We start from the raw sequence: 22076 nt of genomic DNA, 5'->3' as shown, positions 1-22076 counted from the left end.
ACCCAGGAGGCAGAGCTTGCAGTGAACTGAGATCGCACCACTGTACTCCAGCCTGGGCGACAGAGCAAGACTCTGTCTCTAAAAAAAAGTACTTCTCATTCAAGGAAGGCTTGTAGAGGAAAATGACCACAGCTTGCATCTTTTAGGCAGTCATTCTGAAAATCCCTCCTGATGACAGCTTTCCCCACTTATTCCCCCCTTCCTCCCCAGGCGTCCACCTCTACCTCAGATGGGATGCTGACCTTGGACTTGATCCAAGAGGAAGACCCTTCCCCTGAGGAACCAACCTCTTGTGCTGAGAGCTTTCGGGTTGACCTGGACAAGTCTGTGGCCCAGCTGGCAGGGAGCCGGCGGAGAGCAGACTCAGATCGCATCCAGCCCTCCGCAGACCGGGCAAGCAGCCTCTCCCAACCTTGGGAAAAAACAGACAAAGGGGCCACCTACACCCCCCAGGCACCCAAGAAGTTGACGTCCACAGAGAAAGGCCGCTGTGCCTCCCTGGAGGAGATCCTATCTCAGCGGGACGCTGCCCCTGCCCGCGCCCTCCAGCTTCGGGCTGAGGAATCCCCAACCCCTGCCCTCCCCCACCCGGGGCAGCTGTCCCGGATCCAGGACCTGGTAGCAAGGAAACTGGAGAAGACTCAGGAGCTTCTGGCAGAGGTTCAGGGAATGGGAGATGGGAAGCGAAAGGCCAAGGACCCCCCTCGGTCTCCGCCAGATTCTGAGTCAGAGCAGCTGCTGCTGGAGACGGAACGGCTGCTGGGAGAGGCATCATCGAATTGGAGCCAGGCAAAGAGGGTGCTGCAGGAGGTCAGGGAGCTGAGAGACCTGTACAGACAGATGGACCTGCAGACCCCCGACTCCCACCTCAGACAGACCACCCCTCACAGTCAGTACCGGAAGAGCCTGATGTGAGGGCAGGGTGGGGTCTGGAACTCATCAGGTTGGACAGACTCTTATCTCCATGTTGCTGGATAAAGCTTTTTTATTTACCTCAATCAAAAAAAGAAAACAAAAACGAACTCATTGCTTTGCTCTTGCTGATGCCTGACCCCACTACAACCCTTATTGCCCCACCTACTTTCCGTATGTCCTGCAGGCTTGAGGAAGTGACCCCGCAGCAGCAGTAGGAAGTTTTTACCCAGCCAGAGAAAGAGAAGGCACGGTAAAGACACAGTCTGACCACTCCACACACCGCCTGCCCCCAAGACGGCATGGGGAGTCCACTGCTGCTCCCAAGGATACAGTGGGTTTCTAAGCTTAGAGCAGGAGGGGGACGAGGGTGTTTTCTGTTATGTCCCACCCCAGGCCTTCAGTTTGAGGGTGAAGTTTCAGCTGCCCAACTCTAGTTGTAGGGATGTGGAGGCCAGTGTCAACTGTCCGTGCACCTGGAAGTAAAATTTATCCCAGCCCTGAGGAGGATTTGTGGAATTAAAATCTCCCCAGCCAGACACTGGCCTCTCATTCCTAGCAGTCTCTGATTGAGATCGAGCTGCCTGGATTTTCTTAGACATGAGGTGTTTCTTCCCTTCATTTTCCACACCCTTCCCAACCTTGACTCAAAGATCCAACCTTGTCGGGCGCAGTGGCTCATGCCTGTAATCCCAGCACTTTGGGAGGCCAAGGCGGGTGGATCACCTGAGGTCAGAAGTTTGAGACCAGCCTGACCAACATGATGAAACCCAGTCTCTACCGAAAATACAAAAAATTAGCCAGGCATGTGGGTGGGCGCCTGTAATCCCAGCTATGCAGGAGGCTGAGGCAGGAGAATCACTTGAACCTGGGAGGCAGAGGTTGCAGCAAGCCAAGATCGTGCCATTGCACTCCAGCCTGGGCAACGAGAGCGAAACTCCGTCTCAAAAAAAAAAAAAAAAATCCAACCTTGAGTGGATGAGACTAGTTTCATTATTTGATGCAGGGCCCTAGCACAGGGGAACTAGAGACAGACCCCACGGAAGAACTGAACTAAGAATGAAACTGGTGTGTGATGCAAGCTGGGTAGGATGAAGGGGAAAACCAAACGTGTCCCAAGTTCCTCTTTCGGCCATGCTAAGGTTTCCTGTAGCATCCCCCTCTCCTTCCTCAAACCTCTTCCATCACTAAGCAAGTCCCCACTTTAGAAAAGCATCTGGATGCCCACGCCACCACCCTCCCACCCACCTCTGAAGTTGCCAGGCTTCCCAACATTCTTGTCTGGTAGGTCCCACACAACTCACTGTTCCCTCTTTCCTCGGAAGTGTGTGAGATCAGGTTTAGTAACAGTGGTGAGGTCCCCAGAAGATGTGTGAAGGGAATAATTTGATTTTGGGAAAGAAGGGGACAGAGCCTCATGAATCAAGTAAATGGGTTAAAAACGACTTTGAAGTGTGCCCTGCTAGCTGCTTGATCCTCCAAGAGCAGCGGGGCGTCACTAGAGGTGAGAGGGGAGGAGGGGGAGGAGACGGGGCCAAGTTACATGTAGACCTGGCCATGAGGCTGCCCCGATGTTATAGGAAGATGGGATAGGAGGAAGAGGGGGAAAAACCTGTGGGAGAAACAGACCCTTCAATCCCCAATCTTCTGCTCTAACGTCACTCCTACAACCCATGTAAGCAAAATTGGGGCCTCTGGCCCCTTCTTTCCAGAAATCATCTCTCCTTCACAACTCTTCTCTGGACCTTATCACTGCTGTTAAACCATCCCAAGGGCAGAGGAATTCTTGCTCTCTCTAGTCCCTTGCCACTCTGTCATGGAGATTTTCCCTAGCTCTAGACTGTAGTTACTTAGCCTTCCTTGAGGAATGTGTATCCCAGTTGATTGAGGGAAAGCATGCAAGAGTGCCACCTTCATGTCATTCTACGGTCTCTTGGGGTATGAGGTGAGGACCCAGGCTTCCAGACTTCCTGTCCTCCAAATAGCTGCACTCTCCACAGCCCTAAGCATGGTCAGCAGAGCCATCCGTTGTCACAAGTATTGAAGTCTAAGCTAGAATTATGCTTTCTTTTTACAAGTCTCTATCTTTGTATTTTACCAGCATTTTTCCTTTTCTTTTTTTCTTCCTTGTTGCTCCCACATAATGAAAAAAGACAAAAGCACAAATGACATGTGTATCCCAACATGTCAATTATCTGTGGCTCCCAGGGGAGCCAGAAGATGGAGGGAGACACTAGAGAGGAGAATGACAGGTGAGAGAAGCAGAAAAGAAAGATTGGGGACCTCACAACAGTAAGAGAAGAGCTGGGCACTGTGCTTCTGGGCTTTAGGCTCTAAACTCAACAGCTTCCAGTTCTCCAGCAGTTACTGGAACATCCAGGCCATAAGCTGGTGAAATGAGCCCAGCTTTGAAACCAGATGGATCTGGATTCAGATTCTAACTCTGTTACTTCTTGATTATGAGGCCCTGGGCAAGGCACATGCTTTCCAAGTATCAGTTTTTTTCATCTGCAAGCTGCAGAGCTGTTGGATGGGTGAGGACAATATGGAAAATGCCTGTCAGTCAGAAAGTGACCACTGCAGCTACTGTTACTGGTTTGACTCTGGGCAGTGAGCCACTAGCTCAGGTGGAAGGAGCACAGTGTGAGTGAGGCCGCCGGTTGGGGTCACTGTCACTTAGCTAGATCCAGGTCACAGGCTGTACTGGACCTCTCTCTTCAGAGGAGAAAGCCAGAAGGGGGGATGAAAGCATGGTTCCTGGTCTTCAAGAACTTTAGAGCTTAGCGTGGAGCCAGGCTTCCCACTAGAAAAATCGCTTAAGGTGCACCCTTGTGGTAGGCTGCTGGAATGAGTCCTGTTGAAGCGTTTGTATTGAACCTGGGCACTGTGACAGGAGGATGGGAAGGTGCTTACGTTCATTTCCCTTCCTCCCAGTGCCTCTCTTCCCTCACTCCATCATTCTAGCCCCTCTGCCTGCAATATTTCCCTTCCGTGCCCCCAGTAACTGTGATGCATGGCAAATGGGCTGGCTCAGTAGCTGTGTCGGGCAACTTTCTCAGCACATAGCTGCCCCCAGACGCTTTCAGGGTGCGCTTATTCTCCCTTTCCACTCACAACCGCTCTGCTCCCTTCTCTTACACAGATGAAGCAGAGGGAAGTGCCCTCCAGAGGCCCTAGGATTGGGAGACAGGGTTGGGGGGAAACCCAGGACACAGAGTTGAGATGGGGTGAGGGGTAGAGGCAGGTAAAGAATGAAATCTTAATTCTCATTTCAGTGACATTTTCCTCAACTTTTCCTGTCCTTCCCTATCAGGTTGTTAGCCAGGGGCCTGAGGAGGGATAAAGGAACTGCAGTCCCGGCTCCCTCCGTCAGGAAGAATGTCTGGGGTGTTGGCCTGGAACACTGATGAGTTTATTTCCTTCTATCTCCACAGCATAGGTTGACCAGGGAGAAAAGAAAAGTGCAAATTTCTCTAACTCCTGCCCTGGTCCTCACAAACCATGTGGTGCTGAGCCTAGAGCTCTGTCCCTGGGGAAACAGCTCTTACCTCCTTCCCCAGCCGCTCTCCCAACCCCTCTGCCAGTAGTAAATTTGCCTCATTCTCCCAGGAAACGAGTCTCTAAGAATCCCCTATCTAAACCTCACAGGCAAGCAGTCCCAGCTCGCTTCTGCAACCCTCAAGCTCAGCTACTGCCCCCACCCCCCACTTCGTCACTCCCTTCCCCACGCTGGGTTCCTTTCTCTTTCTGCTTTCTTACTACCTCCCTGTCTCCCAACAGGAGCAGCCAATCCCCAGCTTGCTTCAGAGCCACGCCATATATGGAGAGGTTGGAAAGAAACCCGAGTAAATGCAGGAGCGAACACACACACACACACATACTCATGCACACACTCATGCACACACAGCAGAGTTTGACCGCCTTTCTGCATGTGACCCTGTGTCTGTTTGTCTGTGTGTGTGACACAAGTCCCACCCACAGAATGAGGAGGCTGTTTGCTATTCCCCACCTTTAGTCATGCCCCAGGAGACCATCACTCCAACCCGTTGCCTCTGACCTAGATTCCTTGCACTAATTACAAGCCTAACGAGATCTAACAAACACCCAGCCTAACACAGCTGAGACCCTCGAGGTCAATTAGTACAGCCCAGCTCTGCTCAAGAAATGAGAGATAGAGCCAGAAAGTCTTGTACATGGCCCACCCCAACCTCACCCCAACCCTGGAGTTGGAAGCAAGGATGGGGAGAATGCAAAAATTAGCAGGACCAGTTTAAAAACGGGATTTTGGAGGGTTAATAAGTGTGGAGAACACACTTGTTAAGTGCATTAAGGTTGGGGAGCAATTGGAGAATACAGATTCCCAACTCCTCCTGAACTATCAGAAGTGTAGAGGCTGGTGCAGCTACAGAAACCATGGACATAAGGCGGCTTTCATAAGGACTTAATATAAGGAAAAGTAACCATAGAAAAGCAAGTAGCACTAGAACTCTTGACCTGTGTCATGGTCTCTGACGCCGAATCCCTTCTCCTCTTTGCTTCCTGCTATGAACAAGTTGGGGTTATCACCCCTGTCCTTCCTGCTGGTTTGGGATGGCTCAGAAATCACCCCTTTCTTTCAAAAATACTAGGCTCATGCCCGTTCTTGCTTTCCCTTCCTCCAGATATAAAGCCATGACAGCAAACAGCCCCTTTCTCCCAAGGTTCCTGATTTGAGGTGGCAAAACAAGGCAATGGCATAGTCTCCTGTCCTATGTCCTTGGCATGCAGGTCAGTTGTCCTAATACCATCCCTAATGTTTTTGGCTCTATCAAGGTGGGGAGGTGGGGAAGAGAACACTAGTGGAATACTCTGTGCACAAATAGGGAAGTGGACTCAAAAACACAATGTTCCTCTTCCCCCAGCCTCCACCCAGCTCTGGCTGCAGAGGGCCGCACTCCGCTTGTACCGTGCCTCATGCACAGTCCAGACTTATATAGCAGCCGGAAACCCCAAGGGCAGGATGATTCCGAGACGCACCAAATCTATATGTTGATATGTTGTACCAAATTTATTTCTCCAGCCTAAATTTCCCTCTCTGGCACTTAGAGCTAAGTGTCAACTTGACATCTTTACCTGGGTATCTAACATGCATCTTAAATGTACTATAAATGTAATAGATGACTAAATAATGATCCTCAGTGAACCAGCCCCACTCCATGCTCCTTTGCAATATGAGTTTGCTGTTCCTCCCTTTTGAGAGGTATTGCTTTCTCTCCAACTGCTGCTTGAATCTGGGTTTGCCAGTGACTTGTTTTGCCCAATAGAACAAAGAACATGTGCTGTGTACATTCCAGCACCTAGGCCTTAAAGGGTCTTGTAGTTTCCACTCCTTTACTCTCTTAAAATTCAGGTGCTTGTAAGAAGCCTGGGCGAGCATCCTTGCTATGAGACCATGAAACCACATGGATCTGTCCCAGCATCCAAGCCTCCAGTCAGACACAGCTGGAGCAGCACACAAGCAAGACCAGAGACCAGCCGCTCAGCCAGCCCCCAGAACTGTGAGAAACTAACAAACCATTGCTGTCTTAGGTCACTAGGTTTTGAGGTGGTTTGTTACTCAGCAATAGATACTAAAACAGATTGTTTCTTGGAAGTGGGATGCTGCCCTGACTAAAACCTGAAACAAGTGGCATTGATCTTGGGACTCAGAAGCAGACAGCCTAGAAGGGCAGCAAGGAGACTGTTACAGAGTCTGGATGAGCAGGGAGAAAACTGCTCTCAGAGACGGGAGAAAGACCACCCATGTTATATGGCGGTAGAATCATTCACAAAACTGTCACCTGTGGTATCTTGGGAGCTAGAAAATATACCTAATAAATTTGTTGGAGGTAGCTAAAGAGACTTCCAGGCAGAATGTTAAAAGTAGTAACAGGCTCTTCTTAGCTGTGATTGGTAAGGTATTGCAGGAAAGAGGAACTAAAAAAGGAACTTTTCAGTTTGCAAGCAGAATTTGACAGAAAAATAATAGAGACCAGAACAGTCTCCAGCAAGAAAAACTTTCACCTTTGGTAATTTAGGAGAATGAGCTGATGGCAGGGACCACCTGGCCAGTGAAACGATTCAGGCTTTTGAAAAGTACAGAGATAAATTGTACCCCATAAGGATGGGCAATTACAGTGTGTCCATTTTTAACATTAAAATTAAAACATACCAAAAATGCACAGGAGAACAAAGCCCACAATGACAAAGGAATTGGCTGTTACTCAGCTGCACTGGTATCGTACAGAGAGATAAGAAAAGGCACTTAGCAAACAACTGAAACTAAGTGTGAGGGCCAGGAGCTTCTTTGGTAGCAAAGAGATCGCCTGCAATAGAAGAGCCATAAAAGATAGAGAGAACTCAGAAATTGATAGCAACCAGGAGCTTCAAAAACTAACACCCCACTGAGGCTGAGGCAGGTGGCTAGAACCCTCAGCCAAGGTAGATCTGCCCCGTCAAGATCAAGGCCCTGGCTGAGAAAACCTGCGCTGGGATTCCAACACACAGAATGGGGACATCTGGTACCTTGGATGGTGGAGATCCCTGAAGATTTTGGTTCCCAGATTCCTCTGACCCCACATACCCTGCTAAGAGGGCCCACCCCTCTCTATTAAGAGCTAGCACCACCTGCTGCCCAGGAAAGGCAACACAGAGATCTCTCCCTGAAACATAACAGGAGTGCCCCTCCAGATCAGCCCCATCTCCTCTTCTGGCTACCAGAATAACTGGGCATAAGTCACCACGTAATTCAGGGCCAAGAATGTGCTGGGCCTTACAAGGAAGAAAGGAACTAAACCAAGCATGTACCAGCAAGAGCAGGGGAGGTTCCCATGGACCTAGAATTTTTTGTTTGTTTGTTTGTTTTTTGATATGGAGTCTTGCTCTGTCCCCCAGCCTGGAGCGCAGTGGCACGATCTCGGCTCACTGCAACCTCCGCCTCCTGGGTTCAAGCGATTCTCCTGCCCCAGCCTCCCGAGTAGCTGGGATTACAGGCACCTGCCACCACGCCCGGCTAATTTTTGTATTTTTAGTAGAGACGGGGTTTCACCATGTTGGCCAGGCTGGTCTCGAACTCCTGACCTCGAGTGATCCACCCGCCTCTGCCTCCCAAAGTGTTAGGATTCCAGGCGTGAGCCACTGTGCCCAGCCGGACCTAGAGTTTTGAGAATATCAGAATAGAAACCTGGATAAGAAAGTTTATTAATTTAGGGGCACTTTCTTGGGATACAAGATTTACACTCCAGCAAGGAGTGTAATAGTTCAGATATATGAATATTATTGTGCTCCTACAAGCCTTGAAAAAGTAATGACCCACGCAGCACAGTTGAAATGCTTGAATTTCAATGCTTCCTCCACATCAGCAGTGGAGGAAGAAATTTAAAAGTTTAGGAAAGTAGACGTGTTGGACTGTATTATTTGAGGTCTAAAGACTCACCGTGGGATTATGTTCCATGGAAGACACACATCCCTTACCACGGCATTGGTGACGGGGGCACCGGCATCAATAAACAAAATGGGAATGAGACAGACAGTGGGGCCTCCGCTCCGTAGGCCAGGGATGAAGGTAGGAGAGGTCATAACAAAGCTGGGATTATTGATAGCAATGGAAATAACCGACCCCCTCCCCAATGCCAAGCAATAAAGGGCAGGTGGCAACAATAGAAGCCAGGAGGTCACAGTTCTCTCAATGCCCAGCAAAGTCAAAGAGCCAGTCAAGAGCAGGTGTGGTTCATGCCTGTAATCCCGGTACAAGGTGAGAGGATCACCTGAGGCCAGGGATTTGTGACCAACCTGGGCAACATAGTAAGACCTGTCTCGACAAAAAAGAAAATTTAAAAATTGGCCAGGCATGGCCGGGCGCGGTGGCTCATGCCTGTAATCCCAGCACTTTGGGAGGCCGAGGCGGGCGGATCACGAGGTCAGGAGATCGAGACCATCCTGGCTAACATGGTGAAACCCTGTCTCTACTAAAAATACAAAAAAAAAAAAATTAGCCGGGCATGGTGGCGGGCGCCTGTAGTCCCAGCTACTTGGGAGGCTGAGGCAGGAGAATGGCGTGAACTCAGGAGGCAAAGCTTGCAGTGAGCTGAGATCGCGCCACTGCACTCCAGCCTGGGCGACACAGCAAGACTCCATCTCAAAAAAAAAAAAATTAGCCAGGCATAGTTGCATGTGCCTGTAGTTCCAGCTACTTGGGAGGCTGAGGTGGGAGGATCCCTTGAGCCCAGGGGTTGGAGGCTGCAGTGAGCCTCCTAGGCTGGTGCCATTGCACTCCATCCTTGTGACAGAGTGAGACCTTGTCTCAATCAATCAATCAATAAAAAAAGCCAGTCAAGAGGAAATTAAGTTGATTAATAGAACATGATATCCCTAGGGATAAAATTAACAGACAGCCAACAAGGGCAAATCAAACAAATGCAAGAATAGGCTGAGCACAGTTGCCCCCGTAAAAAGTCTTGAAGTAGAGAAATTGGAAGCCTTGTGCAGTGTTGGTGGGAATGTAAAATGGGGCAGCTGCTGTGGAAGACAGTCTCAGTGTTCCCAAAAAATTAAAAATGGAATTACCATATGATCCAGCAATCCCACTTCAAAAGTATGGAAAGCAGGGTCTTGAGATATTTGCACACCCATATTCACAGCAGCATTATTCACAACAGCCAAGAGGAAGCAACTCAAGTGTCCATTGATGGATGAAAGAATAAATAAAATGGGAAATGTACATTATTCAGCCTTAAAAAGGAAGGAAGTCCTGTCACATACTACAACATGGATGAGACGTGAGGATATTATGCTTACTGAAACACGCCAGTCACAAAAAGACAAAAATACTGTATGATTTTATTTATATGAGGTATCTAAAGTAGTCAGATTCATCGGAACATAAAGTAGAATGGTGGTTGCCAGGAGCCAGGGGCAGGGAGAAATTTGGAGTTGTTGTTTAATGGGTATGGGGGGTCAGTGTTGCAAGATGAGCAGCTCTAGAGCTCAGCTGCACAATACTGTGAATATACTTAAAACTATGGAACTGTATACTTACAAATTGTTAAGATGATCAATGTTGTTTTTTGTGTGTGGTTTTTTTCTTTTTTGGGGACAGGGTCTCGCTCTGTTGCCCAGGCTGGAGTGCAGTGGCACCATCTCGGCTCGCTACAGCCTTGACCTCCTGGGTTCAAGCGATCCTCCCACCTCAGCCTCCCAAGTAGCTGGGACTACAAACGCACACCACCACACTCAGCTGAAATGTTCTATTTTTATCACTATTTATTTTTATTTTATTTTATTTTTTTTTTTGAGACGGAGTCTCGCTCTGTGGCCCAGGCTGGAGTGCAGTGGCGCGATCTTGGCTCACTGCAAGCTCTGCCTCCCAGGTTCACGCCATTCTCCTGCCTCAACCTCCCAAGTAGCTGGGACTACAGGCGCCCGCCACCACGCCCGGCTAATTTTTTTGTATTTTTTTAGTAGAGACGAGGTTTCACCATGTTAGCCAGGATGGTCTTGATCTCCTGACCTCGTGATCCACCCGCCTCGGCCTCCCAAAGTGCTGGGATTACAGACGTGAGCCACCACGCCCGGGCTTTATCACTATTTAAAATAAAATATATGTTTTAAGAACATTAAAAAGAAAAAGTCATGATTCCTTCTCATTTCCTAGACCTGAAACATTTTTCAGACCTGAAATCTATTGAATGGGAAAATGTGGCAGAGTCCCCAAGAGGAAGGTCCCTGCAACATCACAGCAAGTGTGCACTGTAATAATTCCACCAGTCCTGGGTGACTGTCACCTGGGAGAGGAGGAATATCCAGACATGTTGAAGACTACTAGACACAGGGCCTGAAATGACACTGGTATTCAAAGACCCGAAATGTCATTATGGCCCGCGTTACAATGATGGTCAGGTAAAATGGGGATTCTGGCTGATGTCCAGCTTCAAGTGGGTCCACCGGGGCCATGGCCTCACCTGGTGGTCATTGCCCCCATCCCTGAATGTATAACTGGGATTGGTATATTCAGCAGTTGGGGAAGCCCTGAGGTGGGGCCCCTGCTTTATGATGTAAGAGCTATCATGTGGGGAAGGTCAGTGGAAGCCTCTGAAATTGTGTCCGTCTCCCCTTCACCCAGCCAAGATAGCAAATACAAAATAATATCTCATTCCAGAGGGAAAATAGAGATCATTGCCACCCTTAAGTACCTCAAGGATGCAAGGATCGTGGTCTGTATCATACCTCTGTTTAATTCACCAGCCTGGCCCCTGCAGAAAACACATGGATCCTGGAAAATAACCATAGACGATTCCCAGCTCAGCTCAAGCCCCGAGTGATCATGCTGGGTGTGGTGTCATTGCTAGAATATATAAATATGGCTTCAAGTACATGACATTTGGCCATTGATTTGGCAAATGCATTCTTTTCTATCTCGATCAAGAAATAGAATCAGAAACAGCATTCACATGGACTGGATGACAATATTCATTTAGATTCCCCCGGCCCCCAGGGTTGTTGTTAACTCTCCCAATCTATGTCATGATACATTCAGAAAAGATCTAGATCATCTGCACTTCCCACAAAATATCACGATGCTCCATTCATCAATGACATTAGGCTAATTTGAGAGAATAGCAAGAGGTGGCTGGCACCTGAAAGCCTCAGGAAGACACTTGCACTCTAGGAAATGAGACATAAACTCTCTGAAGATTCCAGGGCTTGCCCCTTCCATAAAGTTTTTTGGAATCCAGTGGTCAAGGGTGTACTAGGACATTGCCTCTGAAACAAAAGACAAAATGCTGCATCTTGCATGCACAAAGAAGGAACTAAAATGCCCAGAGGGTTCTGGAAGCAAACATATTCCATGCCTGGGAATAGTGCCTGTATTCTAGAGGGTGCAGCTTTGTGTGGGCCTGGGGCAGGGATATGGAGACTGATCAACAAAAGGAGCTAGAACTGCTCTTGGACAATAAGGCAGGAATATGTGTGAAACTCAGGTGAGCCACTTGGGCACCTTTTGATACTCTTCATGCCCAGTGGTGACCTGAATGGCAAGTGCAGCCCAGCCTGTGAAGGGTGACGTGATCAGGCACTCAGAGCCTCTCAGGAATCAGGGTTGTGCTACACCACCTGGTAGGCTATCGAGACCAGCAGAAATAACAGTGGTGTCATCTCTAGCAGAGAGGAAGAGTGGAATTTAGAATGGATAATGGAGGAGGGAAATGATGTTACCTATTGCAAGACCAACTGCAGCAACAGCCTGTGGTTATCCCACTGACCTCCCTTATCTAAGTCCCTTCAAGAAAAGAGCCCACTGAAACCCCAGAAGAGCTACCCCTCAACGTGTGTGGAAAAGTAGATCCACATGGTACAAAAAGAAGACTGTGGTAGCCATAAAGGTGCCCCACTTGGATTTGTCTTCAAGAAAGAACTTGCTGCTCAGCTGCAAGGAGGACAGTTAGCTGTCAGCCTCCAGCTGTTAGTGCTGAGGGATCTGTCTCAGTTTTCCAGCCAAGGCACACTCCTCTCAGCAGGCCCCGGCCAGTGACCGAGCAGAGTGGAGGGGTTCTTAGGACCTGGACATTTCTGCCCTATGCGAACCCCTCTAATGAAACACCTTTACTCTGGAGTTCCCCAATATGTTGCCCAAGATTCTATCTGCATTTCAGTCTTAGGCTCTCCTTGCTGAACCCTGCTTCCTGTCCCCTCTCATAGGCATTCCCTCTTAGGCCTCTTACATTCCTCATTCAGTATCTGCTTCCCAGAGGAGGCAGCTGACAAACCTTTCTTCCTCTTGCCTTCCCCATCCCCAACATCTAATCCATCAGTAAGTCTTTTTGGTTCTACCTTAAAGCATAGCTGGAATATGACCATTTCTCCAGCTCTCCTCTGCCAGCTCCTTCCCTACATAGTCTGGTGATGTCTCTTTGCCTCCCCTCATCCCCATTCAGCAGCTGGAGTGTCTTCTTGTATGTGTGTGGGTGTTTTTGTTTTTGGTGTGTGTGTGTGTGTGTGTGTGTGTGTGTGTGTGTGAGAGAGAGAGAGAGAGAGAGAGACAGAGTTTCGCTCTTGTCCAGGCTGGAGGGCAATGGCGTAATCTTGGCTCACCACAACCTCCACCTCCCGAGTTCAAGCGATTCTCCTGCCTCAGCCTCCCAAGTAGCTGGGATTACAGGTATATGCACCACCATGCCCGGCTAATTTTGTATATTTTTTTTAGTAGAGATGAGGTTTCTCCATGTTGTTCAGGCTGGTCTTGAACTCCCGACCTCAGGTGATCTGCCCGCCTCGGCCTCCCAAAGTGCTGGGATTACAGGTGTGAGCCACCGCGCCCAGCCTGGAGTGTCTTCTTAAAGCAGTTCATGTCACTTGCCTACTTAAAACCACCTTAACTTCATGTCATTCTTAAAAATTCAAATATTTTCTCTGGCAAATAAAGCCCTTCTCTACCAAGCACAGTGGCTCATGCCTGTAATCCTAGCACTTTGGGAGGTTGAGGCAGGCAGATAGCTTGAGCCCAGGAATTTGAGACCAGCCTGCGCAACATGGCAAAACCTCATCTCTACTAAAAATACAAATAAATAGCCAGGTGTGGTGATGCACACCTATAGTCCCAGCTACTTGGGAGGCTGAGGTGGGAGGACCACTTGAGCCTGGGAGGTCAAGGATGCAGTGAATCAAGATTGTCCCATTGCACTCCAGCCTGGGCGACAGAGTGAGAGCTTGTCTCAAAAAAGAAAAAGAGAAAAAAAAAAAAAAAAGTTCCTTCTTCTTCTGACTCATGCATATCTCCAACCTTATCCCCAGGCCAGACACACAGATCTCTTTTCTGTTCTGTACACATGCCAAGCTCTTTCCCACCTCAGGACTTTTGCCCTTGCTAGTCCTTCTGCCTAAAATACCCTTGTTCTCTTTTTTAACTTCTTTATCCAAACATCAGTTCTTATGAGCCTTCTCTGGCCACTCTGTCTTGAGAGGCACCCCTTCCAACAGAATTGTTACCTTATCATTCTGCTTCCATCACAACAATGACCACAGTCTAATTATTCTCCTCAGTTGCCTCTTTATTTTCTCTCCCCCTGAGTAGAATAGAAGCCCCCACAGGGCAGGGCCCTGACTTATCTCCCCAACACCTAAACTCAATCTTTATTTGTGTAATGAATGATTGAAGAAAGCCTTACCTAACACATGTACATCTCCACCACATTATCCCCACCATTTAGTTCCATTGTAATAAAAGTAATACCTTTTGATGGTCCTTTAGTTTTAGATAGCATGTTCTTGTTTGCTATCAATAGCTCTCTCACACACACACTATTTAATTTTTGATCTTCATAATTAACCCTATGAAGAAAATAGGACAAGTATGACCCCCAAATTAAGGATTAGAAAAATTGAAGCTGGCCAGGCACAGTGGCTCACGCCTGTAATCCCAGCACTTTGGAAGGCCGAGGCGGGTGGATCACTTGAGGTCAGGAGTTTGAGACCAGCCTGGCCAACATGGTGAAACTCCGTCTCTACTAAAAATACAAAAAAAATTAGCCGGGCCTGGTGGCGGGCACCCATAACCCCAGCTACTTGGGAGGCTTAGGCAGGAGAATCACTTGAACCCGGGAGGCGGAGATTGCAGTGAGCTGAGATCGTGCCATTGCACTCCAGCCTGGGTGACAGAGCGAGAATCTGTCTTAAAAAAAAAAAAAAAAAAAAAAAAAAGATGAAATCGAGAGAAGTAACCAAACTAGAAAGTGTCAAAAAGTGTCAAAATCAAAATCTAAAAGCAGGCTTTGGGAAATGCAGTGATGTCTGACCCCAACTGCCTGGATTCAGGCCAGACTTCACAGGGTAAGGAACAGTCCTCTACCAGGCCACTCTTACTTCAGATACCAGTAGCCAGTTCAGGAGTTGGTTCCACTATCCCCGCAGGTTTGATAATTTGCTACAATGACTCACAGAACTCAGGAAAGCACTATACTTATGATAAATTAAACTTTTATTGCAGCAAAAGGGTACAAATCAGAACCAGCCAAGAGAAGAGATACAGAGGGCAAAGTCTGGGAAGAGCCACACGGGAAGCTTTGGGCACCTTCTCCTGTGGAGTTCCAGACATCACTGCCCCTCTCAGCTACAAGGTGTGGCAGTGCTTGCGAGTGCTGCCACCAGGAAAGCTTGCCCGAGTCTTTGGTGTCCAGAGCCCTTGCTGGAGCTTGACCACATGCTGCCTGCATGACTGACCTTTGCTCTCCAGTCCCTATGGGGGCTGGAACTGATATGGCGTGTTTCAGAGCCCCCATTATAAATCACATCATTTGAGCATCTGGTGGCCAAACTCCTCAGGCCAACAATGACATTCCTATTGGGCAGGACATTCTAGGGGCCTAGAGATCATCTCCCAGTAGCCCAGGGCCAAAGGCAGACCTCTCTTTGGGTAAAATCAATTCTTCACTACACAGGGGAGTTTTACCTTTTGTTTTTTTTTAATTCGAGATCGAGTGCTATAACACACTGTTCTGTTTAATCTTTGCTCTCTTCTTTGACCTGTTTCTTCTCTTCCTAAGTTGGCTTCAGGTCACATGTTGCTCTGGAGAACCGAGAAGGGTGAGCAGACACCAATCATGACCCCAAACAGCAAGAGGACAGAAGTAAGTGAAGTCTTTATGATCAAGCAAGAAATATGCTGTTTACAAAGGAAATTATTATAAATTATCTTTTTTTACATAACATTAAAATGAGATCTAGTAAATGTATCTGTTAGTAAGGAAAAGACCAAAGCAATGCTGGGCAGTGACGTCGAAGTAACATAATACTGTAATCTACTTGACATTCTCTGATAAAATACCACAACACTGCAACCTATAATTTCCTACAGATTAATATGCCAAGAAGGTGCCAGTTACTTATTGAAATGTAAAATTCAGATGATTTCACTGGTGTGTGGAGGGAGCTTATGCACATGGGTATATAAACGTGTGGCTGCTTTCTCTCTTATTTTACAAAAGTCCAGTGTGGTTTTTTTGTTTGTTTGTTTGTTTGTTTGTTTGTTTGAGATGGAGTCTCACTCTGTCGCCCAGGCTAGAGTGCAGTGGTGCCATCTCAGCTCACTGCAACCTCTGCCTCTCAGGCTAAAACGATTATCCTGCCTCAGCCTCCCAAGTAGCTGAGACTACAGGCACCCACCACCACACCCAGCTAATTTGTGTGTTTTTAGTAGAGACAGGGTTTCGCCATGTTGTCCAGACTGGCCTCGAACTCCTGGCCTCAGGTGATCCACCTACCTTGGCCTCCCAAAGTGCTGAGATTACAGGTGTGAGCCACCGTGCCCAGCCTGCTGATGTTATTATTTCAACAGAAAAATTATTTTAGAAGTGGCATGCATTTTACTAGGATGCAAAACATGATTGGGGAAACAGGCTCAAGAATTCCAAACCTAGGCAGATTGAGGTCAGGGAAGGTACGTCTCACCTCTTTAGTCTTGAAGTAGTCTAGAAGTAATCTCCTCCTGGTCTCTTCTGTTTATTATTTGTCTTCTTTAAGCCTCAGTTTCTTTTTTTTTCTTTTTTCTTTTTTTTTTTTTTTTTTTTTTGAGACAAGAGTCTTACTCTATTGCCCAGGCCAGAGTGCAATGGCATGATCTTGGCTCACTGCAACCTCCACCTCCCAGGTTGAAGCAATTTTCCTGCCTCAGCCTCCTGAGTAGCTGGGATTACAGGCACCTGCCATCATGCCCAGCTAATTTTTGTATTTTTACTAGAGACGGGGTTTCACCATGTTGGCCAGGCTGGTCTCGAACTTCTGACCTCAGGTGATCCACCCATCTCAGCCTCCCAAAGTGCTGGGATTACAGACATGAGACATGGCACCTGGATCTTTTTTTTTTTTTTTTTTTTTTGAGACAAGGTCTCACTCTCGCCCAGGCTGGAGTGCAGTGGTGTGATCTCAGCTCACTGCAATCTCTGCCTCCTGGGCTCAAGGAATTCTCATGCCTCAGCCTCATGAGTAGCTGGGATTACATGCGTGTGCCACCACACCTGACTAACTTTCATATTTTTGGTAGAGACGGGGTTTCACCGTGTTGGCCAGGATGATCTTGAACTCCTGACCTCAAGTGATCCTCCCGCCTTGGCCTCCCAAAATGCTGGGATTACAGGTGTGAGCCACCGTGCCCGGCCCTCAGTTTCTTTATATCATTCTCTCTGAGCCTCGTTTATGTTATCTGTAACATGGTGATAAAATGTGCCTTGCCCCAGAAGGTTTGCTAGGGGGTTCAAATTGGATGATTTTCGCTAAGGTCTCTGTGACAGCTATAAAGTACTATACAAATGTAAAGAAATCTTGTATGAATTCCCTGAAGGTGATGAACTTTCAGAGGTAGTTTCAGTAAAGCACACAGGCTGAGAGTATGGGAGGCTAACATTGGCAGTCACATCCCAGGAAAGAATAGAACATTTTGGTATCTATTATCTTGGGTTGGATTATACGTTGCCTTAGGAACTCCATTGTGACAAGGCCTTGCAAAAAAGTAAAATGAAACATAGGCCCTTTCACATACATTGGCTCAATAAATCTTCCCAACACTGTGCCAAGTGGGAATTATGATGCCCATTGGACTGATGGGGAACTGAAGCTTGGAGATGTCAAAACATACCCAAGATTATGCAACTGGCAGATGGCTGCATCAAAACAAATTTCCCCAACTTCAGCAGAAAACCTAAGAGCATGCTTACATGAAAAGGAAGAGCTGGCCGGCGCGTGGCTCACACCTGTAATCCCAACACTTTGGGAGGCCGAGACGGGTGGATCACCTGAAGTCAGGAGCTTGAGACCAGCCTGACCAACATGGAGAAACCCCATCTCTACTAAAAATACAAAAAAAAGAAAAAAGATTATCTGGGCATGGTGGTGCATGCCTGTAACTTGGGAGACTGAGGCAGGAGAATCATTTGAACCCAGGAGGCAGTGGTTGCAGTGAGCCGAGATCACACCGTTGCACTCCAGCCTGGGCAACAAGAATGAAACTCCGCCTCAAAAAAAAAAAAGAAAAGAAAAGGAAGAGCTAGTTGGGGGTGACCTTAAACAAATGGCCCATTTCTCATTCCTCCCTGACACAACTTTCTACTCAAGCCAGCAAACCTTTTCTTTCACAAATACTTCTTTTCTCTTTTTTTTTTTTTTTTTTTTGAGACAGAGTCTCACTCTGTCACCCAGGCTGGAGTGCAGTGGCACAATCTCAGTTCACTGTAACCTCCACCTCCCGGGTTCCAGCAATTCTCCTGCCTCAGCCTCCCAAGTAGCTGGGTTTACAGGTGCATGCCACCGTGCCTGGCTAATTTTTGTATTTTTAGTAGGGACAGGGTTTCACCATGTTGGCCAGGCTGGTCTCGAACTCCTGACCTTGTGATCCACCTGCCTTGGCCTCCCAACATGCTGGGATTACAGGCATAAGCCACCGCGCCCGGCCAATACTTCATATTTCTTACTATGGCTGGGGTGCCCAGAGAAACAACTATGACAACAGGTGGATTTAGGATACAACAGGGTGACGTCTGTGCACGGGCAGGAAGGCATTTTTACTGGAGCGGAGTATGATCAATGTTCACAGCTGTGGCAGCCTGCTCCCCTGAAAGATCTTTAATTGGAGAAGAAGTGGCTATGGCCAGCTTCACTCTGACCCTGTTAGAAATGCCCAGTTCTTAAGTCACATCCCAATTCTACACATAGACTCAAGGATTTGCAGAAACACCCACTACTCTCCCACCTCCCTCCTCATAAATATATTCATCCTATGGCCTAGGCGAGTCAAGAGTAGTCCATCAGATACAAAGACACTAGTGGTCCCTATTTATGTATAAATCTTTTTCACCACCTAGAATTCTTCCTTCATTATTTTGTGTCTCTTCCCTTATTTAAAATCTAATTTTAAAAAACCTAACTCAAATATCAAAAATTAGAAACAGCCCTAATGTACATCAATTTGGAGACCAATTTGGCTGGACTCACACCTGTAATCCTGGCACTTTGGGAGGCTAAGACAGGTGGATCGCTTGAGCCCAGGAGTTTGAAACCAGCCTGAGCAACAGGGTGAAACTCCAACTCTACAAAAAAATACAAAAATTAGCTGGGTGTGGTGGCGCACACCTGTAGTCTCAGCTAATCAGGAGGCTGAGGTGGGAGGATACTTTGACCTCAGGAGGCGGAGGTTGCAGTGAGCCAAGATCATGCCACTGCACTCCAACCTGAGAAACACAGCGAGACCCTGTCTCAAAAAAAAGGAGACTAGGCCGGGCACGGTGGCTCACGCTTGTAATCCCAGCACTTTGGGAGGCCGAGGCGGGCGGATCACGAGGTCAGGAGATCGAGACCACGGTGAAACCCCGTCTCTACTAAAAATACAAAAAATTAGCCGGGCGTGGTGGCGGGCGCCTGTAGTCCCAGCTACTCAGAGAGGCTGAGGCAGGAGAATGGCGTGAACCCGGGAGGCGGAGCTTGCAGTGAGCCGAGATTGCGCCACTGCACTCCAGCCTGGGCGACAGAGCGAGACTCCGTCTCAAAAAAAAAGGAGACTAGTTTAAATAAATAATGAGAGCACACATTCAAACAATGGACTATTCAAAGAACAAAGTAGGCAGGACATGGTGGCTCACACCTGTAATCCCAATGCTCTGGGAGGCCAATGCAGGAGGATCACTTGAGGCCAGGGTTTGAGACCAGCCTGGGCAACATAGGGAGATCCCATCTATAAAAAATTTAAAAATTCGCTGGGCATGGTGGCACACTCCTGTAGTTCTAGCTACTTGGAGGCAGGGGCAGGAGGATCCGTGAGCCTAGGAGTCTGGGGTTACAGTGAGCTATGACTGCACCACTGCAATCCACCCTGAGCGATAGACCAAGGCCCTATCTCTTTAAAAACAAACCAAAAATAGATATAGCAAGACTGCCAAATATAATGTTAAGTGAATTAGTAAAGGGAAGAGAAAGATGTATAGTATGTTCCAATTTTTATAAAAGAGAAATATTAAATATATAGGCTTACAGTGGCACAAAAAGCTCTAGAATACACAAGAACTGTTAAGAATGGCTGACTCTGGTTAAGGAGACACTTTTCATTGCATGCCTTTAGTGCTGTTTGAATTTTACCATGGCATATATTACTAATTCAATTCAAACGAAACAAAACATGTTTTTCTACCAAAAGCTTTACTTGTCCACCCTACCTCCTAAGTATCTCCCAAATCTGATTACCATCCCTTTCCCACTGCCTCTGCCCCAGCCCAACTACAGGAGTGGACTATGCTTTGCTCCTGAATTCCATAATCTCAAGGGGCATGTTTTCCTTTAAAACATAATTGTTTAAAAAAAAAACACCTGGTTATCCAGGCTATTAAGTTAAATTGAAAACTATCAAAAGGCATATTACCAGTCACACCTGCCTACAAGCTGTATCCTGCATTACAGAGCTGTTTGAAGGTCAATTTTGAGTTGTTCGCCCTGAGTGCCAACATTGCTACTCATGGTTTTGCCTCTACAGGTTCAGGCCATCAACCCCTCTCTCTCCAATGACTGCAACAGTCTTCTAATTAGTGTCACTAACTCTACTGTTTCTTATGCCCACACTGCAATCAGAGTGATCTAAAATTTAAAATCTGGCTTGGCACGGTGGCTCACGCCTGTAATCCGAACACTTTAGGAAGCCAAGGCGGGCATATCACCTGAGGTCAGGAGTTTGAGACCAGCCTGGCCAACATGATGAAACCCTGTCTCTACTAAAAATACGGAAAAAAAAAAAAAAAGAGAGAAAAAATTAGCCAGGCATGGTGGTAGGCGCCTGTAATCCCAGCTACTCGGGAGGCTGAAGCAGGAGAATTGCTTGAACCTGGGAGGCAGAGGTTGCAGCGAACCCAGATCATGCCATAGCAGTCCAGCCTGGGCAACAAGAGCAAGACTCCGTATCAAAAAAAAAAAAAAATTAAAATTTTAAATCTGATATTTATAGTCCCTACTTCCCTTGAGTTAGAGTCCACCTTCTTTAACACGGTTTACAGGGCCTCTGTGATCCTAGCCGCTTCTTTCTTTGGCCTTGTCCTTCCTCTCCATTCCCCTTATAGACACCTCAGGGCTGCCCCATGCTCCAAACTCCAGCCACACTGCATATTGGTGAACTTTATGAGCTGAATCAGCATTGCTGTCTCTGGTCTCTAACACTCATACCTGCTGTTTGCTCTTCAGGGATCCCCCCTACTCCACAGCTTGATGGCAGAGCAGTGACCAGAATATATGCTCAGGGAGGCCAAAGAGATGAAGCCGCAGCTGCCTCTTTTTTTTTTTTTTTTTTTTGAGACAGTCTCATTCTATTGCCCAGGCTAGAGTGCAGTGGTGTGATCTCGGCTCACTGTATGTAACCTCCGTCTCCCAGATTCAAGCAATTCTCGTGCCTCAGCCTCCCGGGTAGCTGGAACTATACAGGTGCACCATCACGCTTGGCTAATTATTTTTTGTATTTTTTTGTAGAGATGGGGTTTCGCCATGTTGGTCAGGCTGGTCTCCAACTCATGGCCTCAGGTCATCCACGCACCTCCGCCTCCCAAAGTCCTGGGATTACAGGCATGAGCCACCGCGCCCAGCCAGGCTTGCTTCTCTGAGCCATACCTTTCTGTTGGAACAAGCATCCTTTCCATTAAAAGCAATAAATCTCTTCTTATTTAAGTGGCAGATGGTTTAGATTGTTACTTTTGCTTTCAGCAATCCTCTAGAAAAAGAAGGAACTTTAAGATTGAGAACCAACTTCTAGCAGCTATGCAGAAGTTCTGAGAGGTGACTCGTGTTTTTTACATCAAGACCTCCACAAAGGCCCCTTCTGTCATTGAGTCAAAGTTCTAGTGACCTAGGTTCATCCTCAAATGTGTAATGGCTTTCCAAGCCTACTTGAAAACCTGTGAATCACTTGGACTCCACTTCCCCTCCCACCCTGGGTCCTCCACCCCACCTTGCTTTGGTTTTGCTTGGGGAGAAAGTGGTCTCTACACAATATGTCTCTCTCCCTATCAGTCTGCAGGATGCTCAGCAGGGACACTCCCTGAACACGCCTGCTCCCACAGCATGTGCAAAGGCTTCACACTTGGATTGAGGGTTATACATTTCTTCATGGACATCCCCAAACAACACAGAACAGA

The 22076-nt window shown here is 47.5% G+C and overlaps 1 protein-coding gene across 5 annotated transcripts in view; it reads left to right on the top strand.

Annotated features, from left to right (window-relative positions):
* Window positions 1-21615, top strand: part of PLEKHO1 (pleckstrin homology domain containing O1) — a 30142-nt gene extending 8527 nt beyond the window's left edge. For 3 of the 5 annotated variants that reach the window (XM_058439348.1, XM_058439349.1, XM_058439350.1), the window contains 5 exons: window positions 211-1165; window positions 3066-3164; window positions 5574-5679; window positions 15468-15551; window positions 21415-21615. In XM_058439348.1, coding sequence (XP_058295331.1) covers window positions 211-915 — 705 coding nt within the window. In that variant the 3' untranslated portion in view covers window positions 916-1165; window positions 3066-3164; window positions 5574-5679; window positions 15468-15551; window positions 21415-21615. Of the gene's footprint in view, window positions 1-210; window positions 1166-3065; window positions 3165-5573; window positions 5680-6301; window positions 6450-15467; window positions 15552-21414 lie in introns of all 5 variants that reach the window. The other 2 variants (XM_058439347.1, XM_032154819.2) reach the window with 2 other exon arrangements.
* The last annotated feature ends 461 nt before the right edge of the window (window positions 21616-22076 follow it).

The sequence above is a fragment of the Hylobates moloch genome, unplaced genomic scaffold, assembly GCF_009828535.3.
Source record: "Hylobates moloch isolate HMO894 unplaced genomic scaffold, HMol_V3 SCAFFOLD_5, whole genome shotgun sequence".
NCBI classification, from domain to species: Eukaryota; Metazoa; Chordata; class Mammalia; order Primates; family Hylobatidae; genus Hylobates; species Hylobates moloch.
Note: the sequence above shows the minus strand (reverse complement) of the source record. Positions and strands in the feature narration are given on the sequence as shown.